The following is a 26,755-nucleotide window of genomic DNA, read 5'->3' as shown; positions in this document are numbered from 1 at the left end:
TTTTATGTCTTTAAGGCAATTATGAAGTTTAGTTAATTGATTACTTTCTTCTGGCTTCATAGATAAATACAACTGTGTATCATCCGCATAACAATGGAAATTTACCTGTGCAACCAGGTCTAGTTCCGTTACATTTGAGAGACATCTCTATGGCTGAAATCTCCAACACTCAGCAACTCACACCTGAACAGTCTAAACTGATAAATAGCACTACAGGTAAGAGGAAACGTATACATTTTTTTCATAAGGGGGTGAACTGTCCCTTTAAAAAAATAAGTCTAAAAAGTATCATTATCAAGAATTCTTCATTTCGTTTGGGGAAGTTTACACTCCAGTGAATCTCGTTACCTCAGATAGCGTCGTACATTTGCGAAACTCATGGCTTAGTCCTCATCCTCAAAAAGCTTTTTCTCTTGGAGGAAAAAAAAATTGAAAATACAAACAATAAAGCATACATTTAACCCTTGTTCTGCTTTTCCAAGCATGAGTTTAAATAGTAAGCATCCAAACAGGCCAACATTTTTATTCATGACGATTTATGAGGAAACATTTAAAGTCAGTTGGAGATGGCATTTTCAACCAACTCATGGAGTCTGTGTTAGTTAAAGATGCCAGTTCAGCCGACAAAATCAACTGGCGTCAGCTAGAATTGAGAGACTTGCTTTTGTCTCCCTTCGTGTGAAACTGAAGACCCATTGTTTTTAAAAAATGTAAATTTGAGTGCCACTATTATCACTGTAAACTGCACATGTGCCATGTTAGAGTGGACAGCATGACAGGTAACACTAAGGGGCATAGGGCCTAGCCAAGGGTCAGTTACCACCAGCTAGTTTTTAAGATGGATTTGGCTTTCTTTTTGCCTTTATTGACTGTATAGCTGAAGATAGACAGGAAAGGGCAGGAGAGGAGGAAGGTCATGTAGCAGAGGGCTGCGGGTCAGAAACAAACCCTGGGCCCCTGTTAAGGACTCAGCCTACATGGCATTTTGAACAGTGTATGATATGCTAAGTAGCTCACGTGGTATCAAACAGCATGCTGTTGTTTATTTATTCTAATAAGTGCTCAGCTAGGTCTCAGTGTCTCTTCTTATGGGCCTCTGCATCTCAGCACAACAGTGTTATCAGCTCTGGTGCCCCTGGGTGTGCTTGGGTCCACTAAGCACGCTGCTGATGGCAGCACAGGGACCTTTCATTATCGCCACGTCTCATAACTTTACACAGAGCTAATATCAGTAGGTGGTTCTGCCATATGGTGGTAATTTCAGCTTATGAGTTGCAACAACAGAAATGTCTCAGTGGAACAGACAGATGATGCACTTTCATAACGATATGGACTGGCACTGTACAGCATGACATTTGCAGTCAAATATGCTTTTTTAAATCTGACAGAGAAATGTTTTGATAAAGATGTTCTCTCTGAAATCAGAAAGGCCAGCAGTGATATCAAGTGAATTGTGTTTACTAACAAGGTATTTGTTCACGTCTGTATGTAAATATGTGTGTGTCTCTCTGCAGGCATACCGCTTCCTTGCCATCAATAAGAAGCTGGGGTTGAGTGGGCGTCCAGAGAGGCCAGTGGGCTGTATTGGGACTTGCAAGGTATATAGATCTTCCAGCACACCTACACACATGTGCATACTGTACATGCACACACACACAAGTTGCAGTGCTGCAAAGGTCATGGGTGACCACTAAACACACCTCCCACATTTTGATCTGCATACATTTCCCAGAGCTCCGAGGAGTCGACTACAGCTCACAGACTGAATACAGAGACAGAAAATATTCAGTTCCAAGACTTTTGCTTTTCGTCAGACATACAGTATGCATCAGTGAATGCTGAATAGATTTTGCTTATTCTCGGGACTTATTGCACTTTAATATGCTAAGCTGCTGTCAGGCAGTCTGTGCGTGTGTGTCCGTGTGTGCATATTATGTGGCTGTGGAAGTGTGTGTTTGCACAGTTTGTGTGTGTGTCTGTGCTAATGTCTCTTGCGGATGTTGTTTGCAGTTTTTCCGAAATGAAGGTCACCAAAAGTTGAGCCATAGCAGCTTTCTCAAACAAAGACATTGCCAAACAAATGAATCATGGCTCCCGACGCATTGCTAAGACAATATTATAATGGAACATTTATGGAGAAGATGGCAGACTGCCAGAGGGCGTTATCATCATCACTGAGTTTGTATGGGTGTGTGTGTGTGTGTGTGTGTGTGTGTGTGTATGTACTCCTGTGACAATTTGTATGTGTGAAAGAGGGGGGGCTTTGTACCAGTTTTGTACTGTATGTGTGTGTTATCAGTGTGTGGTTGTGTAGCTTCTGTGTTTCCCCTCTATCTTGGGATTGATGGCTTGTTTTATACGCCGCCCAGAATAATGTATACGTCGCTACTTGTGAGCCATCCGTCTTCTAATGCAGTAGTGTGTGTGTTCATCTCCTTCCAGATTTATCGTATCCTGGGGAAGACGGTGGTGTGCTACCCAATAGTATTTGATCTAAGTGACTTTTACCTGTCCCAAGATGTTATGCTGCTGATTGATGACATTAAGGTAAGTCAGGGTCACACTTACTGAGCTTACTGTTGCCATGACTTCACAGCTAACCACTTATTATGTGCTGGAAGACCTTAAATAACTGAGATATTTTCAGTTTGTGTGGTCTAAAGAACTGCAGCCTAATGTTTTTGGACAAGACAGGACATCACCTCATTTGGTTTGATTGCATATGTCCCGACAGAAAGGGCACATAGAGTCATAGCCTGCCTGATGGCAGAAATCTAAGCTCTCAACCAGCAGCTTTCCAATGAATTAGACCACTTATTGTACTCTGCATCACCCTATTCATGAACAGTTTTGCCTCCTCTTGCAGCTTGTTTGAGGAGGAAAATGTCCTGTTCTTCCCTACACATATAATAACTACATCATGTTTACCCTCAGTACATTCAATAAAAAGGGGCAGTACAGGTGCCTGGAGGTTCCTTTGAGCACTTGTCCAGTTCAAAAACTAAATTTATTGATTGATGATTGAGTTTGCTTGTATATCTTTTCATTTTGTCACTAATAGATATCATGAAAAAGTGGAACAGCTTCCAGTTGGTTAATAGGGGTTGTTTTTACATTAAAAAAACTTATGAAGAGGTTCTGGAAACAAACCTTTAGCTGTTGAGCATCCTTATGACCTAGAGGTCTTAACTGCATGCCATATTATCCCGATCCTCCCAGTTCATTCCGTCCAGGGACCATTTGTAGTTATATCATGAGGTCAAGTCAGTTTATTTATTTAGTACACTCTAAATACAGCCAGCATTTGACTTTGGCTTTGCACAATAAAAATGAAAAAGTACAGAAAACTGACAAATGACAACCCCGTCTAATTCCGAAGTTGTCAAATACCGGTGTTTGGGCAGTGACTTTTGCATCAGACACGGATGAAAAAAGCTGTCCTTTCACGTCAGCATGATACATGGCCAGACGCTGTCAGTGTGTAACACCGCTTGATGGCGTCGGGGAAACGCAACAGGACACTTCCCATATGAATGTCTAGCTGTACCCTGCGATTTTTTGTTAAACTCTGACCACGTGCTTTTGTTGCCTAAACCTAACCACATGTTGGCTAACTGTAACCACCTGCACTAGTTGTTGGAGGAAAAAAACTTAAATTCCCAGTGTACGCTTATTTCAAGAGACTGTATGCAAACTGTACATTTCCTGTGAAAGTGGTAGTGTATTTTGAAAAGACACAATTTATGTAACAGGCTTAAGTTGACAGGGCGTCCCAGAACATCAGCAACAGATCCACACATAACAGACTACCTCGCGCATCATATGTAGATGTGGTAAGTCCACAATCAAGCAGCGATATGTGACGAGGTCAGAGTGAGAATGTGTTGCAAATAGGGCAAAGACACAAACACATACTGACATACCTAAAATTTTATTTAACATACGTACATAGAAAGCCAAACAAAACCTGGACTTAAAACATACGGTGGTGGGGACTGATCGAACACCTGGACGGTGGCAGGTCCAAAACTTGGACCTGGCCACAGAAAAAATACAGTCACCTTTACACTTAAACGATTATCTGGGATAGAAAGCAGCAGCTTATCAGATGACCTCAGTGTTGTAGGAGGACTGTGGGGACGAAAAGATCACTGAGATATGCTGGATCTAGCCCAATCAAAGCTTTAAAAACCTTGTAGTCAACATTAAATTTCACTGGTAACCAGTTCAATTATGTCAAAATTGAGTAATATGGCACAATGTTTTAGATTTTGTTAGCAGATGTGCAGCTGCATTTTGCACCAGCTTAAGGCGTGACAGACTCTGACTGACTCTGAAATATCGTGCATACTATAGTCCAGGTGTGAAGAAATAACAAATGCATTATTGTCTCCAAATCTCTAAAAGAAAACATAATCTTGCTTAAAACTTTAGGAAGGTAGAAAGACGACTTGACAACAGCATTTGTTTATCAAATTTAAGATCGGGTCAAAGAAAATGCCAAGATTTTTACCGTGGGGTTTGACATCACCAGGGAGTGGTCCTATAGGTCGCAAGCTTCATTTTAGCAGCAACGGGGAACTCAAAATTGAAATTCTATCTTATTCTCTAGTTTATTTTTAAGATCTATTAGCTATCCAATGCTTGATATCACTTAGGCAGTCAAGCAGGCATTTTAGAGCATCAGGGCCACCAGGTCAGAAATGGAGATACCACTGTGTGTCGTCAGCGTAACAGTGATACGAAACACTGTGCCCTTTTCATGATGTGGCTTAGTGGTAACATGTACAAAGAAAATACATAACAACTAAGCTATGAATAGTTATAATGAATGAGCCAGTGCCTTATTTTCAGACCATGTTGGGTCAGATCACCTATGTACTACATATAGTGTGCTTATTATTGATCCCTGTGGAGAACTGACACTGCTGCCGCAAAGGTAATACAATATGGAGGGGAAAAAAGAATTGATAAAAATCAAGTATTTGTTTATAAGCAGTATTTGTATTCCAAATGTAACGCCATTAAATGTCAGTTTAGTTTATATTTTCAACATAAATAAATCTCCATAATCAAAAACTTTACAGTTCAAACTTTGATCAGTTTGACAGATGAGGGGGTTAGACTTGGCACTGATTCAGTTTCTGCTCAGAAACACTGGAAGCTAAAACCATTGAAGCGGCACCACCCATGCCAGTCTGACACAGTGTCTGTGTGTGTCTGTGTGTGCAGAACGCCCTGCAGTTCATCAAACAGTGCTGGAAGATGCAGGGACGTCCTCTCTTCCTGGTTCTCATCCGCGAGGATAACATCAAGTAATATACACACTCAATAATAGCTCTTTTATCTTTTTTTCCCTGTCTTCCTGTCCTCTTGATAGCTTTCTCACAGCATTCTTCCTCCTCCTATCTCCTCATACATCACCCTCTATCTCTCTGTTTCTGTCTGATACTGGCTCAAGCTCGCAGCAAAATTTCTTGACAGTCCCAACGCAGTTTAGTTCATTTTTTCAAATCCAACATTTCTCTCTCCCTCCCTCTCTACCTCTCTTCCCTCCTATGTGTACTATTTATCTTAATAGCAGCAAGGTGCAACTGTATTTGCCTGCTGATTGGGTGATAATGTTTTATCATTTGTATCACTATAGCCTGGCTGGTGGGCTGATTACAGCACTATTGACTATTATCCGGAAAGCCATATGTTAAATGTGCTACAAACGCTTAAACAGGCACATTGCAGCATCTGGAATGAGTCAATGGGCTCTCAGAGAAACAACTCAATAGTCATTAGTTTGCTATTGATCAGAATGATGACCTGTATAGAAGGCAACGGCAGACTGAATAAAGCAGCGAGGGTCTGGGTGAAATGTGCCAATTCATTGAGAAAAATTTGAGCTGTGATGTTTCATACTGATGATATGAAATATGATCTGTTTGGAATATAATGTTAACGCAAAACGTTTTTACTGAGATTGGGACAGTTTCTCTCTACTGCTCACTGCAGCAAAAGAAAAGTGAAGTCATTCTAACCTCTGTCTCACTAGGGGGAGCCGCTTCAACCCAGTCCTGGACATGCTGGCCTCGTTCAAGAAAGGCAACCTTGGAGGGGTCAAAGTTCATGTCGACAGACTTCAGGTTTGTGAATCCAGCTGAAACATTCTTTTTTTGATTCTTTCATTTGGTCCTTTAACCGTTCTTTATTTTAGGGATGCAAATTTCAAGAATTTTTTTTAATGGATTTTTGGACGTGTTAACAATCAATATTTAGTCAATCATTAAAAAGTGACTCAACAAGAAATGCAAGTTTTCAATAACAGCATATTGTTTTAAATATTAGTGTGGCCAATAAGATCCAAAAAATCAAAGTGAATTGAGCATTAAAATAAACATACTTTATGTTAGGGCTGGGTTAAAATAATCGATTTATGCGATTTTCACTGCAATGACCCAATATTGATTCATGAAATCCGAGATCGATCTTTTGATATATGCTTTTTCCCACGGATGTGTGAAGCTTTAACACCGTTAATCTCGCCGGTTAAAAGTTAAAAATGACCGTGGTATTGAAAAGCTCCGATGTTACCGTCTCTTTTATCTGTAACTGTTAGCTTACTTTTTTACATTTGGGTGTAATTTATTGTCATGCTGCAGCATCTCCTGAGAATCTCTTTCACATACTAGCAAAAATTGGTGTTTTAACTAAAAAATCTCCAGTTAAATCGATATCGGAAATCGAATCAAATCGGAAATCAGTGGCAATGCCCAGCCCTACTTTCTATTGATATTAAATAATGCCTTGTTCAAAATCTCTTTTAAATTTATTTAACAAATTGTGAGGCAAGTTATCAAAATACTAGGTATGGCAAATAATGCTGCATAACTTTTAAGACAGAAATAAGATGAGACTGAACATCATAGGCAGTCCTAGCACTGTAAAACTAAATCCAAGCCATTTTTTTGTATCAGCAAAAAGAGCCATAGTCATAAATATTACCAAGCACACATGAAATAAGTTACACCGATCTCTTGACAACATGTTTTGATTTTATTCAAGATAGTAAACATACCTTAGCTGCTTGATAGTGGTGAGCAGGGAATTGTTTGTTCACTTCAGTAGTAGCCCAACAGCTGAAAATACCGGCTCAGGAGGAACAGATTTAATGAGGAGGCACAAATATTGTCATGTCACCTTTACCAACTCAGTGAATCCTTAAACACTTCATTTCCACTGGTACATCTGAAAAAATATATTTTATATATTGTACATTTGGCCATCAGAATTACTCGCAGACACTGGTTTCTGCTTTTATGTCCATCATCTTTGATGTATATTTCATATCCACTGCCGGTATCTTTCTTCTATGATTTAGAAAGCAGGGTTCAGTTATACATTTAACTGGGAGGAACAGAATCAATGTTACCATCACTATTACTACACTTTTGATTGTTTGCATATTGTGGGGTTTTCACAAAGGCAGCTGTCAGGGGAAAATATGCCACCTGCTCTCTCCTGCTGGCTCAGTTACGACAGATATCACTGTCATCTCTGAAATAAATAATGGCTTAATATTACAAGTGTTTCAATAAATTTGTCGCAAGGCTTCAGGTCTTTCTTCGGGGAAAAAGCATCCCAGCCCTTAATCTGAGGTCCCTTCTTATTTCAATAGCAGTACCAATGTTTATCTGTGTTTTGACCTTGGTCTGTCAGATTCCATTTAGGAGGCTAACTGTTTTGGTGAGCTGGGGAAAGGCGAAACTGAATTGAGCCTGGACAGTTTAAAAAAGCAGACGGAAACTATTGGGTCGAAGCTTTTTGTAGCTTGTACATAATACATTGGAATGACTTTAGGTGACAAAAACAAATTAAATATTGAATTAATGGATTAAAGGTTTATCCCGTCAATGTGTCCTCCAGTCAGCCTAGAGGACTACAGACGAACCTGAATCCATTTGCATTACTGGGTGATATTGTATTTGTGGCATAAGGTCATGAGTGAAACCTAGCATGTCACAGACGCTATAATACCAGCCTACGGTTCAGCAGTATTGCTGGGAAGGAGTGCAGGGTAGGAAGAATGGGCAGCTGTAAATCAATGATGAATCACATCTAAAGACGAAGAACCACAAACACATGAAAGAAAAATGTATGTTATAATGGATCTTATTTGATATATTACGAACGCATTACTGTTAACTAAGTTAAGCTGTTGCTCTGTTGCAGCTTCATTTAGCTGCATCAGGAGCATTGCTCTCCAAGCCTGTGGAAGGACCGTAAAAACATAACACCAGATCTCTTTAAATCTGCAATAATTATCACCTGACCATCCACCTCCTTTCCAGCAGCAGTAAGCAGCTGTTTTCAGCAGAAAGCTCTAGAAATGAATAACCTACTCAGCACCAAAAGGCAGAGACACAAAGTGAGTGACTAGCTGGTGAATGCAGTAGAGCGTTTAGTAGCTAAAAGTATTTCACCCAGGAGTTGGTGGAGACCAAAAAATAGATTCAAAACAGAGTGAATATTAGACTAACATTTATCATATGGATACAAACAAGACTAAAATGAATGTTTCTCTGTATCTGCCAGATGAGCAATTAAGCAAATGTTTGCTAACAAGACCCTGATATCCACTTACAACTTGTATCCACTTACGTACATGTACAGAGATGAGTCAACTCGAAGTCCATTCATTCCTATGGGAATCTCTGTGATATCTGATGTGCCTGCAAAATTCCTCTGCTCTGTAATATTTCGGTCTGGAATTTGCCTCAAGTACGTTAAAAATATTGAACTTTTGTGGTGGATTTCGGAGAGACCATATGACAGTGTGCTAGCTTAACTAAAAGGCTGCTAACTGGCTAAGGGGCTATTTCCTTCAATTCAGTTGCCTGTGCTGATTGTTACGTGAATTTGTATGATGGTTAAAAAGAACTTGTTTATCTAGTTTTAACACATTGTGAGTAATGTTATTCTGCTAAAATATGGTTATAAGTTATATACAGTCAGATTGTCATTATGACTCATTCAGCAGTTCATACGTCTTTTTAATCAAATATTTCACAAAACATATCATATATCTGGCAGGTCTTGTTTTTGTCCCAGTAATGTTTCAAGTGAATATTATACTAGAATAATATACAAAATGAGTTTCTATCAGGTTTCTCTCCTTCCGTAAAAAAATGCACTTCCTTGCGTTGGACACTAGAGGCATCATCCATATATTTATAGATCTACGGACACCAGTTACATACGTAAGTGGAAATGAGGCCTTAAAGAAGGGGTGTCAAACTCATTTTGGTTTACGGGACACATACAGTCCAGTTTGATCCCAGGTGGGCGGGACCTGTAAAACCGTTGCATAATATCTTATGAATAACAAACACCAAATTTTTCCCTTTTTTGTTTAAAGAAGTACATTTTAAAAATGCTAATCCATTTACAAAACAGCCGGTGATGTTGTCAGAGGAATAAATGCAATTTCAACAGTATTTCTCAGTTGTTCCACATTCAGTCAGTCTTCTACTCACTGTAATTACATGTGCATTTTTCCTCCTAGCCTTCACAAGTGCATCACTATTAGGTGTCCAAGGTCATCCAGTGGGCCGATTTGGACCCTTTGGCGGGCCAGTTCTGGCCCTCGGGCTGTATGTTTGACACCCCTGCATTAGCGGGTGATAATAAAGAGGCAAAGTCCTCTCCTTTTGTTATCCCCCACTGAGCCTTTTTTTTTTTTTTTTTTTTCCCAGAAAAAATATGTACAGTTTTAAACCGTGAGAGACAAATCATTTTTTTAATCTTGTCTGAATTGTGCCATGACGTAAACAGAAGTCGCAGTTTGTCATAGGTTTGTCATAATACCATAAAGTTTTGTAAAATTGCTCAGTGAACTCTCATTTTGCAATACGTCACTAACGTCATCTAGCTAGCTTACTAGGTAACTCAGCTATGTTCCAAACACAAATGTACGTTATCTTACCTGATGTGTTTTATCCAGCAACTCCTGGTCTTTTTATCAGCTGGGAAGTGAAATTATGAGCACGAATGGGGTTTTTATTCCCAGCAGTATGCATGAATTTAAAATAATCCATAAACTGTTTACAGCAGATAATTCTTCATTCATAGCAGACTGTAAAAATTTAAGTTGAAGGGTTTTGAACACAGGCAAGCAAATAAATAAACACAATAAAACGAGGCCAAGGTAGAACTAGAAATGTTTTCACACTGGTAACTTTAACCAACTGCTTTGTCAAACTTATGACAGGTTTTCCAACCCTAACTTCTCTCCCACTCTGTCTGTGGTGTTCAGCAGAGACTTCCTCATGTGATCCTTCCTTCCCCTTGCCTATTTGCTATTCACTTCACAGCTAACTCCTCCAGCTTTGAAACACTTCTCCTCTTCATCACCTCATTGTTATGGGGAGCAGGATTGCTCCTCTCCTACGCCTCTTATTTTTGTTTTGGAGTTGACTTCAGTTGGAATGGCTAATATCACATTTAGACCACAGGAGCAAGTCGTTTTGAACTGCGCTCTTTGCTCCCACTCTGCTGTGCTTTTAAAACACTCAGCAATAAAACTTTTACTTTTACCCTTTTAGACACTCACTTGTTACTGCTCCCGTACACATTTGTAAAATTTGAAACAGTGAACTGAGTTCACACCGTACTACTTACTCCATGTGTTCTTTGTTATTCAAACAGTTGTTTTGTATACTGACTCCTCCGACAAACCTCCTCTCGGGGACTTATAGAGCTGTGTTTCCTCACCTTCTGTATTTTTGTGCTCCAGAATGTGCCTTAGAGTGTGATTTCCTGGTACATTTCTTCACGTGTTTTCCACTGTTACTGTAGAATATTATGTATATACTGTAGATACGATTATCATTTTGCAAATCATTAAGTGGGTCCATTTTTTCACCAACCTTTCAGACTCTGATATCTGGAGCCGTGGTGGAGCAGCTGGACTTCCTGCGTGTGAACGAGGCAGAGTAAGAGCTTCCTCTTTCTTTATGCTCGATATGTCAGAGGTCAGATTGTTTTGCTGGCAGCATATTTCAAAAGGCCCTTCGAGGATTGCAATGATGTAGTGGACAAATTGAACAACTCATCCGTGTTGCTGATCTGATTTGTATAAAATCTGATGATTTTTAACATAAAGACATACAGACTTGATTTTAAAGGTTTTCAGGATCAGTGAATCAGTTTAGTGTCATGAACAAAATGTCAGAGGATTGATGCCAGCATTGTTTTATTCTTTGCTTCAATTGTAAAAATGCTTCACATGAGAAAAAAGCAGTTCAACAGCTGCATACAGATCTGCTGTCTACATACAAATATTGTGTGCACATGTGCGTAGGATCCCAGAGTTTAAGAGCTTTGAGGAGCTGGAGCTGCCTAAGCACTCCAAGGTGAAGAGACAGACGAGCACACCCAACGCCTCAGACCTGGAGCAGCAGCCGGAGATCAATGTGGAGGAGTGGTTGCAGAAGCCCACCCATGAGATCATCCAGAAGTTCCATGTGAGTTGATCGACTTCAGAGGGAAAGGGCAGACGAATATATTACTGCCATTAAAATGTAAATAAAAGGAATAAATTAGAAAAGTAAAAAAAATGGTTTCATTCCAAACAGAACTAATGTTCTGTTATCATTGTATAAAACTACTATACTGATCAGAACCATTGATCACATACATTAAAGACGCAAAGGCTCCAACAACAACCAAAAACATTTCAATGTGTAACTGTTGCAGTATTTAGCAGTATTTATTGCTATCATATTACACGCCACTTCCTTAGTTAAACCTGGCAGAAGCAGTAAGAAAAACATGCATGTGCAAATCTTGAGCACTTCCCTAGGCTTGGCACTGCACGTATAATTCATTACCATAAATACATAGTTAGTAGTGTTTGCATGGGTAAGCTGGTGATTAATTATGTCACTGCACTAGCCAGAGTGGCAGGTGAAAAGACGCATCTGGCAACTCAGTGTTTATTAGAGGAGACACTTGACTGTCTGCAGCCAGCTCCAGGTAAACAGTGGGAGTAAGCTGTGGTGGGACTGCAGCCTAAAAAATTCTGCTCACAGTCAATGCTCACAGTCAAACATGTACATGTAGCGGTCCTTCCATAAGAACAGAAAAATCTAAACTTCAGTCACATTTTACTTATACCTTTGTAAACCATTTAAATGTGACAGTTAAATATTAAATACCTTTATATCATTTAAAACGTATCCTTATGAATCAACACAACCCCATGTTTCTTTTCAACTGAGGTAAACAACCCTCAAATTTACTTCCATGTAGTCCACCTGCCTCCTCCTCAGAGAATTGCAAAAGGTCTGCCTCATTATTTGTGTGAAAGATACCCCATATGCTCTCAGTGTCCCCTCTTGTTAACTCGTTGACATACCTCACTCTTGCCGAGGCTCATTTGGCCAACTATCCCGTTTCTTTCTAGCATCTTATAAATATGTTCAAACATGCTGTCTCAAGGCCAGGTTTTTGGGTACCACCAGTCCAGGTCTACTCACAATTAACAGCTCTTCAATCTGGCTCTGTGCCTGCATATTTTAAGCTTTCATGTTCGGCTGTGTTTTTAAAAAAAAATCCAAATCTCAACCCACGCCCTCTGCAATTCTGATTTGTTGGCTCTATTTCACCTTTCCTACCAACATGGAACAGGTGCTGTTCCAGTAACAGCATCTAATTTGGAAAGGTTTGGAGCATTTTGACCAAAAATAAATTGGTTCACATACCCAAAACTCAGGTCCCAGCTGGAACCAAAGAGAAAATAGAAGGTTTTCTTCTGACCTGAAGTGTGAATCAGACGACAACCATGGATGTCTCCTTGGTCCATGCTTGTTTTGAATTAAAACAAATATCTGCATTAACAGAACAAAACCTTGTAGGTAATGAATGTGGTCCGCCATCTTGCTACTACTATTTACTTCTGTTGTGCATTGTGCAGTGCCCTCCGTTGATGACAAGTCCTTGATTACAATGGTTCTGCTCAAAACTGGTGGATTTGCCAGTTGCTCTGCTAGATAGCACCAAAGTTGCGTTCAAGAGCAAGAGCTGATTTGGTTGAAAAGGGGTGTACGAGGAAGTCAGGTAAAAGTCAGAGTGAAAGTCAGATTGTATTGTGCTTCCAGTGATCTATCACATGAAACAGACTTTTAATTTTTTTGTAACACACATCCCATATTTTCTTTGTCACTCAAGTCTGTTTTTAATTGATTTAAGCATGTTAGCAGCCATATCAAAGCTACCAAACACAGTCACTACTTAATGTGATTTCAAGCAGTCAATAAAAATGTTATCCCAGTCGTCCTTTGACAAGCTAAAAGATGCTTTCTTTTTCATATTCTAGACACAGTAATGCTGTTATCACATTTAAAAGAGGCTGTACTTTAAAAACACATCTATTATTACCACAATTGCAGGATTGCAGAAAATGGTCCAACAATAATAGTTTCAATCTGGCTTGTTAGTGCTTAGTGTGAGCAGATAATATTGCAGCTGTGTATAGAGTGTGCAATAAAGATAATTGCCTAATTGTTAAAGGCTAATGTGTTTGTATGCATAACCAAGCTCATCTTCCCGTTTGTGAGTGTGTGTGTATATGTGTGTCATTGCTCAGGACTCTGACTGCTTGGCCAGTCAGGCTCAGCTTGCCTGCATCCTTCTTAGGAGAGAAGGACCAGACTTCCTTGTGAAAGATGGTAAGCATGCACACACTCACGCACACACACACATACACAAATGTGACTAGTTCTTTAGTCACAGGTTTAACTGAAACAGAGCAGCAGATATTCAGTTTCCTCATTAAATACAAAGGAAATGTGATCATGCTGGAATCATAATCTGTCCTTTCTGTTCCAGTAAAACCCTTTATTACTGAATTCATCAGTCATGTAATCAAGTACATGTCGTTAGGATGCTGTTGAATGTGTAGTAACTGCTTAATTTGGCATTTCTAATTAAAAGTGGATAGAGGATGAATTTGGATGACTGTATATATCTTTAGGATGTGTTTTTAATGTCTGAACACAAACATATTTGTGATTCCAGAGAACATGATGGATGAGCTGGAGAGAATCTACAGAAGAGCTGGCAGCAGAAAGCTTTGGTCTGATATATTCACACATACACAAACACTTTAAAGTTCATTCATTGTTTGCAGCCTTCCAGTCTGTTACTTCAGTTGTTGAGGGTATACTGTCATTAGTCCAGTCCTTATGGAGTCCAACTATAAAGACGATTACCAGAACTGTCCAGATCTGAAACCATAAACTCTAATAATGCATCCAGGACCAGTGATTCTCTCTAAAATAGTGACATTCAGACTTTTTAATGGGTGATTTAGTGTGGATTTAAAGGGGTTGGGAATTTGTGTTGGAAAACTGTATGAGATGTATTGCCCCATGTTTTTTATTGCGTCCACTTAACCAAATGACCTGTCTCCACACCTGTTGTGTCCAAGCTTGTCGTCACACTCATGTTGACACTTTAAAATAACTGTTATTTAATTTGGCTGAACTGTAGGCTGGCAGTACGCCAAGCTGCTGCCATTATCAAGAAGTTCGCCAGCTCTATAGCTCCTCACATCACCACAATGCTGGTGCATGGGAAACAGGTAATGTTCAGGCAGGGATGGACTGAAGACTCTGCATGTTGACTCCCAGTTAGCTGGCTAGCTAGCTGTCTAGCTTGAGAGCTGTGTGAGGGTCAGCCAATCCTATTCTGTGATTCTTCATCATAACCAGCCAAACAACAGGGCTTTTTAAAAGACAGTTCTTTATAGTCAAGATTTGGAAATAGAGACATAAGCTATGTATATAGCCTGCATTTCCTGAAAGTGCTAAATAAAAGGAAATAAATGAATAATAATAATGTGTACCTTTCTAAAAAATCATATGGATACCTTCAAAAGAAAAGTATCATTTGGATTATTTTTGTACTAAACAAATGCTAATCCCTTTAAAAGGTAAATTTAACCTCTCGCAGTGATATATAATCAACCAGTTGTCACCCTGGTAACAGATGCCGTAATGCAGTAGTAGGCTTAGCATCTTGCTAAAACGTTAACCAGCTAAAAACCTAAAACGTAACGTAGGCTAGCACTCACACAGTCATGAGTTTGGCCAAGCTAGCAGGCACACTGGCTCAGATGTCTACAGGAGCTTGTTTGCTTTGCCTCCATTAACCATCACGGAGGTTGGACCCTTGTTTCAGCTCTCATGTCCTACTAGAGCATCACTCGCTGCAGTAAGGCCGGCTGTATACTCCAAATGAAATAGAGTTTGGCTTTTGTTACTCTTGGTGAAACTTTGTTTCACCAAGGGCATCCATGCTGAACAGAGCAGCTTGATAGTTGACACCACTCACAAATTCATCATAACAAAGTAATATAAGAGCAAGTGTATGTCTGTGGAGGCAAACTGAAACACTATAGATTCAAATGATTTAGTAAACCATTTAGACCATGCTTTAAGACTGTCACCTTTTTCATCTTAAAGGGTAACTTCAGTATTTCTATCCAGGATCACTTCTTCACCATATTTTGTGTCAAAGTGAAAAATGGGAAAAACTATTTTTGAAGTTGGTTCAATATTGAGCGAGACCACTGCAGCCAGCACTGCCTAGACTGACTGCAGTGTACCCTGTGGGCAATTGAGCACCGTCAATTTACATCCACTAAAAGTGCTTGTTTTTAACCAGAGACTGCCCCAAAATTGCCATCACCAAACACACCAGATTTTATTTTGTTTGTGGTATACTGCTGGCCTGACTCATCTAGAATTCACCAACAACTGTAGATGGTTGTCGCAACTTCTCATGTGAGCTCCTCATTAATATACAGTGATTTCTGTTTCCATGGTTTGATTTGAATTTGTGCCAGGTTACATTACATTATATGACATTATTTAAGTGACGCATTTATCCAAAGCATCCATCCATGCATGCATCCATCCATACATCAAGCAATTATCTTCCGCTCATCTGGGGCTGGGTCGCAGGGGGCAGCAGGATGGGCAAGGTGCTCCAGACGTCCCTCTCCCCAGCAACATTTTCCAGCTCCTCCTGGGGGATCCCGAGGTATTCCCAGGCCAGATGAGGTATATAGTCCCTCCAGCGTGTTCTGGGTCTACCCCCAGGCCACCTACCAGGTAGATGTGCTCCGAAAACCTCGAACGGGAGGTGCCCAGGAGGCATCCTGATCAAATACCACCTCAACTGGCCCCTCTCGATGGGAAGGCGCTACGGCCCTACTCTGAGCTCCCTACGCTGACATGACAACTTTTATTATATGCTGTTTTATTAATTAATACTATTCTAGCATAGAGAAATTATATTATGCCATATAGTAGAAAAAAGCCTGGAGGCTGGTTTCCAACTTGCTGGGAAATAGCATCAATACTCAGTTCAATTTACTTTCTCATTTACCTAACACGGGCCGGGAAGTGAAGCTTGAAATAGGTTCCCCAACAAAGCATCAGTGGATTGACACCACATCATGCCTTCTAAACATTAAGGCTTTGTTACCTTTTTATTCATCGTGCTCAAGATGTGCTTTCGAATTTCTGCAGGTTTAAGCACTAAATAACTACACACACACTCACAGAAACACATAAACATGAGTTGAATATGATAGCATATAAAAGAGGAGGTTGTGTTTCAGCTGATTGTATTCATGACCCCATTAATGAAATAGTTTAATTTGTTCACTGCATTTGTGAGGATGGCTTCAACACTGTGTGTGTGTATCTGTAGAAACCCTGTCTGTGAGCTACCATGTGAAGATTATGTGTGTTTATGTGCTGCTTTTCCCTCATAGGATTCCTGCAGGCCAGAGGAGGCAGTTTGAAGGCTGTAGTGACTCGTGTGAATTATGAACTGGGAAATTAGTGAACATTAAAATATTTTCTGGGAAGCCAGCTTTGTATTTTTCATTTGATAACCAACTCAAATTCACAACCTAGGACTGGGGCGCGGACATTTATTTTGCTATTTCTCACAGTGTTGAAATCTTTGTTTTGGTTTGATTCAAAAATCGTTGGAATTATTGGTGGGAGCTGTTTTCATATTCACTGTGATGTTGGATAGTTTGTAAATTTGGGGGCGTTAAAATGCTATAATAAGAAAAGGAAGCAACTGGCAATCATGCCATGGAAGAAATTCTCGCCTTTTCATCTTGTGAAATTTGTATGTTTTTCTAATAATGCCAATCAAATGTTTGAGTCACCGTGCCTTGTTTGGCCTCTGTACTCTCTCCACATATTCCATATTCAATAGGGCAATTAATTTAATTTGATTACAAGTTGGACATCACATAAAGTACACTGGACAAAAATGTAAATGCAAGACGTTTGTTTTTGCTCCCATTTTTCACAGGTTTAAGTTTAAGACTGTTTTTTTAGCACTCAGTAGATAAATTTCTCTCAAATTTTAGTTGCAAATTGGTAAAAATCTGTGTTGGTGAACACCTCTTCTTTTCCAAAATAATCCATCCAACTAGCATGTAGCATATCAAGAAGCTGATTAAACAGCATGATCACTCCACATGTGTGCTCTGGGATGGTCACAATAAAAGACCACTCTAAAGTGTGCAGTTTGATCACATGACACAATGTCACAGATGTCACAAGTTCTGAGGGAGCATGTCATTAGCATGCTGACTGCAGGAATGTCCACCAGTGAACTCATAGTAGTCATTTGACTACTATAAGACATCTCTAATGTTGTTTCCCTGAATTTGGCAGTACATCCAACCATCACAACCACACATAACCAAGTCGGTTACAATGAAGAACTGCAGTCAAGTTAAGACCCTGCATCAGCTGTTTATGGCTGATCTCAGACAATCTTGCAGGTGAAGACATGGATGTGGAGGTTCAGAGCTGGTGTGGCTACATGTGGTTTGCTGTTGTAAGGCTGGTTGGATGTACTGCCAAATTAATGAAAACGACTTAAAGACATCTTATGGAAGCGACATGAACATTCAGATAATGGGCAACAGCTCTGGAGGTCCCTCACATATATATGATTGGCCAGTGTTCAGCCCAGGGCACACTTGTGTATTAATAATGCAGTTTAATCAGCATCTTGATATGCCACGCCTGTCAGGTGGATGCATTATCGTGAACACTTCTTCTTTTCCAAGATAATGCATCCACCTGACAGGCGTGGCATATCATGATGCAGTTTAATCAGCATTTTGATATGCCACACCTGTCAGGTGGATGCATTATCTTGGAAAAGAAGAAGTGTTCACTGACACAGATTTATATCTAAATGTATATCTATTGAGTGCATGAAAAAGGTCTTAGATCTTTGACTTAAGCCTGTGAAAAATGGAAGCAAAAACAAAGGTGTTGCATTTACATTTTTGTTCAGTATATAATATGACTGAAGCTGCAGTAAAAAAAGGAAATTGGATCCTTAGCCTTTTAGTAAAAATTACCAAAAAGATGTAGTTTGCTAAAGTCCTAGCTGTTAGATGTTATCTGTCATGATGTCAAGAATGTTCTTGTGTCTTTTCGCCCACTAGGTCTGTTGTCCGCCTTGCTGCCAGTCTCTTAACTAAGCTAGTGGACAGCCTTGCCCCCAGTATTACTAGTGTTTTAGTGCATGGCAAGCAGGTAAGTGGACACACAGACCACAGGGCCACAGTAGTAAATAATTGGGGGTTATGTTGGGACAATGGCATGTCGGGACAATGATTTTAATGTTCACTGATTAAAAGAAATTAAATTGTAAATATATGGTTATAAGCTTCTCATACTGTCATCCTATGGGAATTACTTGCATGCTCATATTCCTCATCACAGCTCACTTCCGTTGTGCGTGTATCTAAGCTGTAGTTGTAACAAGGCTGCCAGTGTGACCAGCGTACAATCCTAATATGCACCGTGTCCACGTGTCTAGACACACTCCCATGTGCCAATTGATAAAATGTGACCCGGGAATTTGTCTGATGCCGCTCCCTCGTGCTGAATGAGATTCGGTGCATCATTTCCTGTCAAGTGTTACTCAGAGATTAGCCTCCTCTCGAGAGTGTCAGTTATCTCGCCTCATTTTTACCCCTCTGAACAGTTTTAGGCATTTCATTATGCTGAAGTAGCTCAAGGTGTGAATCTGCATATAGATTGCTTACCGGAGGGAATGCTCCTCTCGACATGATTGGAAAAGCTGACTTAAGATTTGAGACGGCTGTGTTCCTGTGCTTACAATAGCAGCCCAGTTGGAAGAAATAAGAGGCAGCACCCCATTTAAGTCAATTCTGACTCCAGTTTTGATTATATTTCTCATCAATATTAAAATTCAACAATATATTTCCCCCTCGGTTATTTCCAGCTCCAGGTTGTTCTTTGCTCAGTTAGAATCAGTTCAGATGTAAAGATGAATGATACATCTTCAAAGTACTGGGTTTCATCAGCTGAAGGCAAGGATAAAAGTGTGTCCTCCCATCAGAGAGATTGGTTAGGTGTAATTTTCATGAGATGGCTTTCAGAAGACACGAAATACAAAAGAGTAATCTTGAGATCTGTAATTTTTTTTTTTTTCCCCTTTTCACTTTTATGTGACTCTGGGAGAGGAGGCCAATTTTAGAGTGATGGAACAAAGATACTTGTAGGAATTGCACCTGGGAGGAAGTACTGTGTGCACATGCCAGTCTACACATGAACACTTTCCACACAGATGAACCTGTATAGGCACACATGCTCCCAAAAGCTTAGATATACTAGGCACAGCAATCCTTCTGCACAGCAACGCACTTTCTAAATCTATAAAGGTTTGGTGTATGCACCTTTTCCCTGTGTTTGCTAATGCCTGTGATTACCAGGTGACTCTCGGCCTATTCGGGCAAGAGGAGGAGGTGATCTCCAACCCATTGTCGCCAGGGGTGATCCAGGGCATCATCTACAGCAAGTGCTCCCCTCACGGTGGGGAACGGGAGGCTGTTCTTCAGCAGGAGCTGGTCATCCATATCGGATGGATTATCTCCAACAACCCAGAGCTGTTCAGCGGCATGCTGAAGATCAGAGTCGGGTAGGACAAATTTGGGTTCAGGGTGGCTGCAGTGGGGCCCTAACAACTCTTGAACATTCAGTCGATCAAGATGGCCTCGTGCAGAATGTACTCTTTGCTGTAATTCACCTACTGTAGTTTTCAGACCACTCAAGGAAATATGAAAAATTCAAGGAATATTGGCATCAGTTTAGGCTGCAGATTTCCTTCAGTTTATGTTAGCCGATCAAAACATCAGTAACTCAGAGCTTTCCAATGTCTGTGTCCATACATTACAGGTTGTTTTTCTGAAGTTCTTTTTTATACTCCAAATAAACCACATGGCAGTTTTCTTAGAAGTGGACTGAAACTCAATTTATAGGTGTGCTCTACACTTATTGAATAAAAGCACCTGGGCTTGAACAAATTTGGTCCGAAAATACTGTCAAGAAAATCAAAACTCAATGTTGGAAGAAGTGTTGTGAGGTTAGGTACAGTGTGCCATTTTAAAATTCTGTTCTATCAGCTTAGACAAACAAGTTAGCTATTTTTATCTGTCTGTTTTTGACTTTTTTACAGAAGCCCTCAGAGGCAAGGAAAAAATTTTTTGGAGGGTCAAAGAGTGAAATGCTTTGTCCACAAAATACAAAAGGCATTGAAAGTTCAGCCAAGTGTAGCTTAAATGAAAATTCTCCCTTCACAATTAACTAACTGCAAATGTCCACTGTTACACACGTGTATAATTCAATTCAATTCTATGGTGGTACACTGTGAATTTCCAGATGGATTGTCCAGGCCATGAAACACGAGCTGAAGATCAGGGCGGGAGACATGCCACCCCAGGACATCTACCAGCTCTCCCCCAGCGACATCAAGCAGCTCCTGCTGGACGTCCTGCAGCCACAACACACCGGCAGGTACTCAAAGACACATTCACACTATAGAGAACATTACCTGTGTTTTCTTCTCCCTGTCTGCTCACAGATCTGCCTTTGAAGACGCAGTGTCGTTATCTTAACACATTCGCTTGTATAATCTTTTTAGTTTTAATTATTTCATCCTCTGTCTTGTCTACATTCATATCGTTTAATCTGCTGCTGCCGCAACCCAATTTCCCCGTGGGAATTATTACATTTTTATCTTATCTCATCTAATCTAATACACACTGACTCATAGACAATTTCCTCTAGCACATCGGCTATCATCATTATATTTCCCCAGTCTCTGAAATGTGGTTCAACAGTTTCACCCTTGTTTTCGCCTCAGGTCTTGGCTGAACAGGCGTCAGATCGATGGCTCTCTGAACAGAACCCCTCTGGGCTTTTATGATCGTGTGTGGCAGATCCTGGAGAGGACCCCCAACGGCTTTACAGTGGCTGGGGCTCACCTCCCACAGGTACCTGCCTCCCCTGGCTCTGCTGTAGGATAAATACTCAATGACCACTGCTGTTTGAAGGGGACGCTGTGCTGCTATACAAACAGCTACAGGTTACAGAGACCATTTATTCTGTAACAGGCACATCTAAGGCTTACAGGCACAGATCTTTATGCTGTTTTTAAGAATACCTAACAAATTCTATTGCTCAAAGGAGTGTTGTTCACATTTATTGGTTCAAATACTTGTGGTAGTGTCCGCCCCAAATAATTTTTCCTAAGAATGATAATCAATACATTTAAAATTTGGCCACAGTCAGGGGTGAAAAAAGATGACAAACACAGATTGTTTAATTATGTTGGAGTTATGACAGTATTAGCCTGGCCAATTCTTATCTTGGCATTAAGAGGATTGAACCATCGGGGCTAACGTTAACATTAAGTGAATTGGCACTTTGGCTGAAGAGCTAAATTTATGTGGTAAATCATTGGCAAAATGGTAACGTTAATAATGCTTAATGAGTAGTCCCAGAGCACTAACGTCAGCAACGTCATACTAGTATGCTAACATTGGACTCCATGGAAATAATGCTAACACTACAACCAAATTGTAATAGCTTGTATTCGCTGAAAACAACCCAACCATATCAGGCTAATTAATGCTTATATAAGCAAGTCATACGTCAAATTAGTGATAATGTAAGAGATTCTTAAAGGCATTTTTTGCCAAAAAGGGGACCATCGACCACACAATGGAACCTGTGCTGATGAACACTGATTGATTTTTGTTATAATACAAAGTACCTAATCAATTTCAAGGTGTCTCCATTGATCTTGAAAATGTATTTTGTTTGTCTGTGAGTAGTATAAGTGGATCTTTTACTCTGTTGGTCTAATTAAAGGCATTCAGCAAAATTGCTATTTTCAATCACTTTTCATCATCACAATTATTATTCATCAAGAGACTCAACAGTCAGTGATGTCATTTACAGTGTTTCACTTGTCTGATTGGCCTTTTTCGTGGAAGGTATTTTGACATTCCACAGTAGGAAAATCACAACTCTAAATAAGGAAGATTAATGATGACAGAAAACCATTTAGCTGCTTCGGTTTCAGGGTCCCGGTATTATGCATGCTGTCTCACTGTCACCTTGTCATAGTTTACTGGCACAGTGTTTGAAATCGCTCGTTCATTCACCACACCCTGTTTAACAGACACTCAAAAATTTGCTCTATGGGTATAACAGTAAATTTCAGACACTTAAAATCAGTGTATACACTGTTAATGTCATTACTAACACCTGTTCTTTCCTACCATGACAAGTCAAAATGTTTGCAGTGAATGCTTATTGGCTGGTTGTTCAGTGCAGAACTCCACCGATACACAGCAAAATAGATGATGTGAGTAGAGCGCCTTAAGCACTGCAGGCCTACAGGTTGAGTTTGTATACCTATTCACCAAAAATCCTGTTGACACTACATTGAATGATGGCTTATAAAGACTAATGTTTACTTTAATTTTTCAAATACATCGACAGTTAATCGATATCAAAGTTAGAATTTCATTTCAAAGTTAGAATTGGTCCTTTTATAGCCATGTTAGAAAGACAGTTGGCAGTTCACAGCTATACAAAAAGTTACACTCACATCACTGGTATTTTGTTGCCTCAAAGCACAGTTTGTTAATGTATTGGCAAGTTTGAGTTGGCAAACACTTGGGGACCAGATCCAGTTCCACTCTAAGCTTTCACAACTTATATTTACTTTCTCTACATCTCCCATAATCTGTTTTGGAAGGGAGAGTCTTTAGTTAACAGCACAGTGATTGACTTGTTTTTACACCTACTGTCGGCACCATGATGGACAGGTTGTTAGTGCACAGGAGGAGGGAGATCCCACAACCCTCTGCCTCTTCTGTGATCACAGTGATGGAGTAAGATGATTCAGTGTGACATTTTAATCAGGACAAAATAATTAAAAAGAATAATTATAACAGCCCTGTGATTTTGTAGTGGTCACAAACACACAGGATATACACAATGATCATCAATTACAGCATCCAGCAGCTGACATGCCTGTTCATGCTCACATGAACCACTTTTTTTTTTTTTTTTACTGTCTCTCCGCAGCAACCGACACTGTCTGACATGACCATGTATGAGATGAACTTCTCCCTGCTGGTGGAGGAAACGCTGACGAACATTGTCCTGCCTGAGTACAGACAAATTATAGTAGAGGTAACCACCGAACGCCCACACAACCAGAGTGCACAGATATAACAGAGTCAGAATAAATGAAACTAACAAATTAAATGTGTATGGATTTGTACTCAACATGACATTGACTTTACTCTCTTTATTCTGGAATCGATATCATACTCTGTCTCAGCACTGCAGCTTGTCCACAGTCAAGCAGCGAGGGAATTTGGGGACTCCAGTTCTTCACTGAATATCCATTTTGTTTAGGGACTGATTTTGATATTCCTTGTGATAACAGTTAAGTGTGGTTTACTCTTTTTAAAAGAGGATGCTGTGTTTTTAGTTTCTGACAGCCTCGTCCTATCTCCTCTGTGTGACTAGTTGCTGATGGTGGTGTCCATAGTGCTGGAGAGAAACCCGGAGCTTGAGTTCAGCGACAAGATGGATCTGGACCATCTGGTGAAGGAAGCCTTTAATGATTTCCAGAAGGATCGCAGCCGCTTTGAAGGCATGGAGAAACAGGTAGAGTGCCTTTCCTCTAGGCCGTAACTGATATTAACTGGTATTATAACATGTTCTCATTTGAATGTGACCGGAGTGTCAGCCACAAAATTATCTCATCACCTTTCTAAATTGATGTGCTTCCAAACTTTGAGCCTCTGTACCAGCCAGACACTGATAATCTAACTAAAGGGGTAGCTTGATTTAATAGTGTGAAAAAGCCTGATAGAAACAGTCTGTGACTTTCCAAGTTTTTTAATGAATGTTTGAAATATAATCCTGCTAGGATCACGTTTTTTTCACATATAGCATATCATTCTAAACTTTTATGAGCACTTTTTTGTTAAGTCTTGAAATTCTTGTGCCTGCCAGGATGACATGGAGGCATTTTACAACACACCACCAGTGGGAAAGAGAGGCACCTCCAGCTACCTGACCAAGGCCGTTATGATCCTGTTGCTCCAGGGGGATGTCAAGCCCTGCAAGGACGACCCCTGTTCCGTTAGCTAGATTTACAACGCTTCGACCTCTCATCCCAGCCTGCTGCAGTGTAGTCATCAAATGGTCTACTGAGTATCCATCACATATATTCAGAAGATAACCTCTAACCTCTCCAATCCTCTCTTCGGCAGCACTCTGCCCGCTCCTGCAAGCTACAGTTTTCCTGGACTTTTGCCTCTACAGCAATAGAAGCTGTGAGCAGAAGCCTCAGTTGGCATAGATTAGCATGTTTGCAGTTTGCTCCAGGCGTTAAAATACATCCACCAGTCATGTTTCATATAAAAACAGAAATGTTGATATTTATGGGAAATACTCACAGTATCACTAGGGCCTTGTTTCTTTTACCTCCACACGTTTTTGTTCAGTATCCCAACTGTGCTGTGTAAGATTTTAATAGAGTTACCTTGAATTGCTCTAGTTATTTATTAACATTGGTAGCTAGTCATGTGAAATACCACATAACTAGCTAATGTTGCCACACACTGTGCCCTAACTGGCTAACTGTTTTGTTATTCTTTATCTGGATTTCGTAGATTAGCATATCTGCACTTTGCTCAAAGGGTTAATATCCTATACAGCCACCAACTGTGCTAAACTTACTAGCACCTAGAACCTTCCTTAACCTGTCTACATCTTTTTGTCTCCAGAGTTCACTCTTGTATTCTACTCTGTATATTCAGTTAAGATTTTAATAGTGTTAATCACCGTAGGTGGTTAGCTATGTCAGAATGGCACCTAGCCACCAAACTTGTGTTCTCTTGCCCTGTCTCCAATAATACGTATTGTCATTAAAATAAAAACGTATTGAAGGAGAAATTACACAAGTGGTAATTGTTTTGGGTTAGCTTAGCTTAGCTGAGCATAAAAACTGAAAATGGGGAAAAAGCTAGCCTAGCTATGTCCAAAAGTTAAAGGTATGCTAAGCTAGGCTAGCAGGCTGTTGGCTGTAGCTTAATTTTCATCATACAGACATGAGACTGGTTTAAATCTTCATATCTAATTCTCTGTAATAAAGCAAATCAGCTTATTTTAAAAAAGAACTATTTCTTTAATTTTTGTTTTTCCCTTCAAAAATCCAATATAAATGTGTTTGTATTCTGGCTTTCAGATATGTAAGAATGATGCCACTGTGAACCCTGATACAGGAACCATGAGCTCAGATGTAAGCTTTACGTCACCAGCAATAACCTGTAGCTGTTACACTGCAGTCAGTCAGTACAAGGTCATGTTGTATCATGAGAGGTGTGGTTGTTAAATTGATCTATTTGGCTCCCAGGGGCCTTGAAAATGCAGCTCATAATCACATTAAGTCTGCCATTATGTCATGTATTAATCGTCATCAAATTGCTTCCTGATGTGGTTATCATCATCATCTAAACTATCAGCGGGTCTTTGGCTTTAGAAGGTTTATAAATTTAAGATTTTATAGTGAATCACACAGTATATTCAGCTAAAGTTTGGTGTTTGTTGTACTATGTTCAGTTTCTTTTAGTGGAATGCTGTGCCCTCTTACCTTTATGCATGCACAGTCTGCCGCATGACAATAGGTACTGTTTGCCACATGCAATGGGATGGTTTCTCTGAATGTTGTAGGCTACAAAATAGTTTCTGAGAGGCCTGTTTTGAGCAGTTGGGCTCTGCATGACAATGACTACTGCTCATCTGAAGTTCTGGGACTGAAGACCCTTTAGAAAATTCTGTTTTGTTGAATGTGGGCAACAGTAAAGACTGCTGTCATCCTTAGGTAGAAATGATAAAAGATTCACTTTGACTTATTTTAAAGCGTGCCTCTGAATATCATCACTGTGATGAATCCACCCAACCTTGTCACTGTGTGTGTGTGTGTGTGTGTGCGCGTGTGTGTTGTTTACCGTTGTTGTTCAAAAGAAGTATTTTTAACTCAAACTGTAGTTTCAAAGAATAAAGTTATCATGGAAACTATAAACATTTCCTGTGTGTCACTTTACTATCACCCTTTTTAACTGTATCTGAATGTGTAAATAAGTGCAGGTTTGCATTATGCAGCTGCCTCTGGAACATCTCCCCTCTTCTTCCACAGTTATGTGAATATGAAATACCGACATGTAATTGCTTTGCGTGACTCAAAAATCTCTTGTTCCTTGGCTAAAACTGCAGCAGAAATGGAGCGTGACTGCTACAGCCCTGAGCGCTGC

The 26,755-nt window shown here is 40.0% G+C and overlaps 1 protein-coding gene across 4 annotated transcripts in view; it reads left to right on the top strand.

Annotated features, from left to right (window-relative positions):
• Positions 1-26,526, top strand: part of phkb (phosphorylase kinase, beta) — a 149,508-nt gene extending 122,982 nt beyond the window's left edge. For 3 of the 4 annotated variants that reach the window (XM_050047594.1, XM_050047575.1, XM_050047602.1), the window contains 15 exons: positions 1,515-1,598; positions 2,443-2,547; positions 5,233-5,315; positions 6,044-6,134; positions 10,924-10,982; positions 11,351-11,513; positions 13,637-13,718; positions 14,068-14,125; positions 18,548-18,638; positions 19,844-20,049; positions 20,790-20,924; positions 21,274-21,403; positions 23,511-23,618; positions 23,961-24,101; positions 24,453-26,526. In XM_050047594.1, the coding sequence (XP_049903551.1) occupies positions 1,515-1,598; positions 2,443-2,547; positions 5,233-5,315; positions 6,044-6,134; positions 10,924-10,982; positions 11,351-11,513; positions 13,637-13,718; positions 14,068-14,125; positions 18,548-18,638; positions 19,844-20,049; positions 20,790-20,924; positions 21,274-21,403; positions 23,511-23,618; positions 23,961-24,101; positions 24,453-24,590 (1,674 nt within the window). In that variant the 3' untranslated portion in view covers positions 24,591-26,526. Of the gene's footprint in view, positions 1-1,514; positions 1,599-2,442; positions 2,548-5,232; positions 5,316-6,043; positions 6,135-10,923; positions 10,983-11,350; positions 11,514-13,636; positions 13,719-14,067; positions 14,126-14,541; positions 14,633-18,547; positions 18,639-19,843; positions 20,050-20,789; positions 20,925-21,273; positions 21,404-23,510; positions 23,619-23,960; positions 24,102-24,452 lie in introns of all 4 variants that reach the window. The other variant, XM_050047584.1, reaches the window with a different exon arrangement.
• Positions 26,527-26,755: the final 229 nt, after the last annotated feature.

Source organism: Epinephelus moara, chromosome 1 (genome assembly GCF_006386435.1).
Source record: "Epinephelus moara isolate mb chromosome 1, YSFRI_EMoa_1.0, whole genome shotgun sequence".
NCBI lineage: Eukaryota > Metazoa > Chordata > Actinopteri > Perciformes > Serranidae > Epinephelus > Epinephelus moara.
Note: the sequence above shows the minus strand (reverse complement) of the source record. Positions and strands in the feature narration are given on the sequence as shown.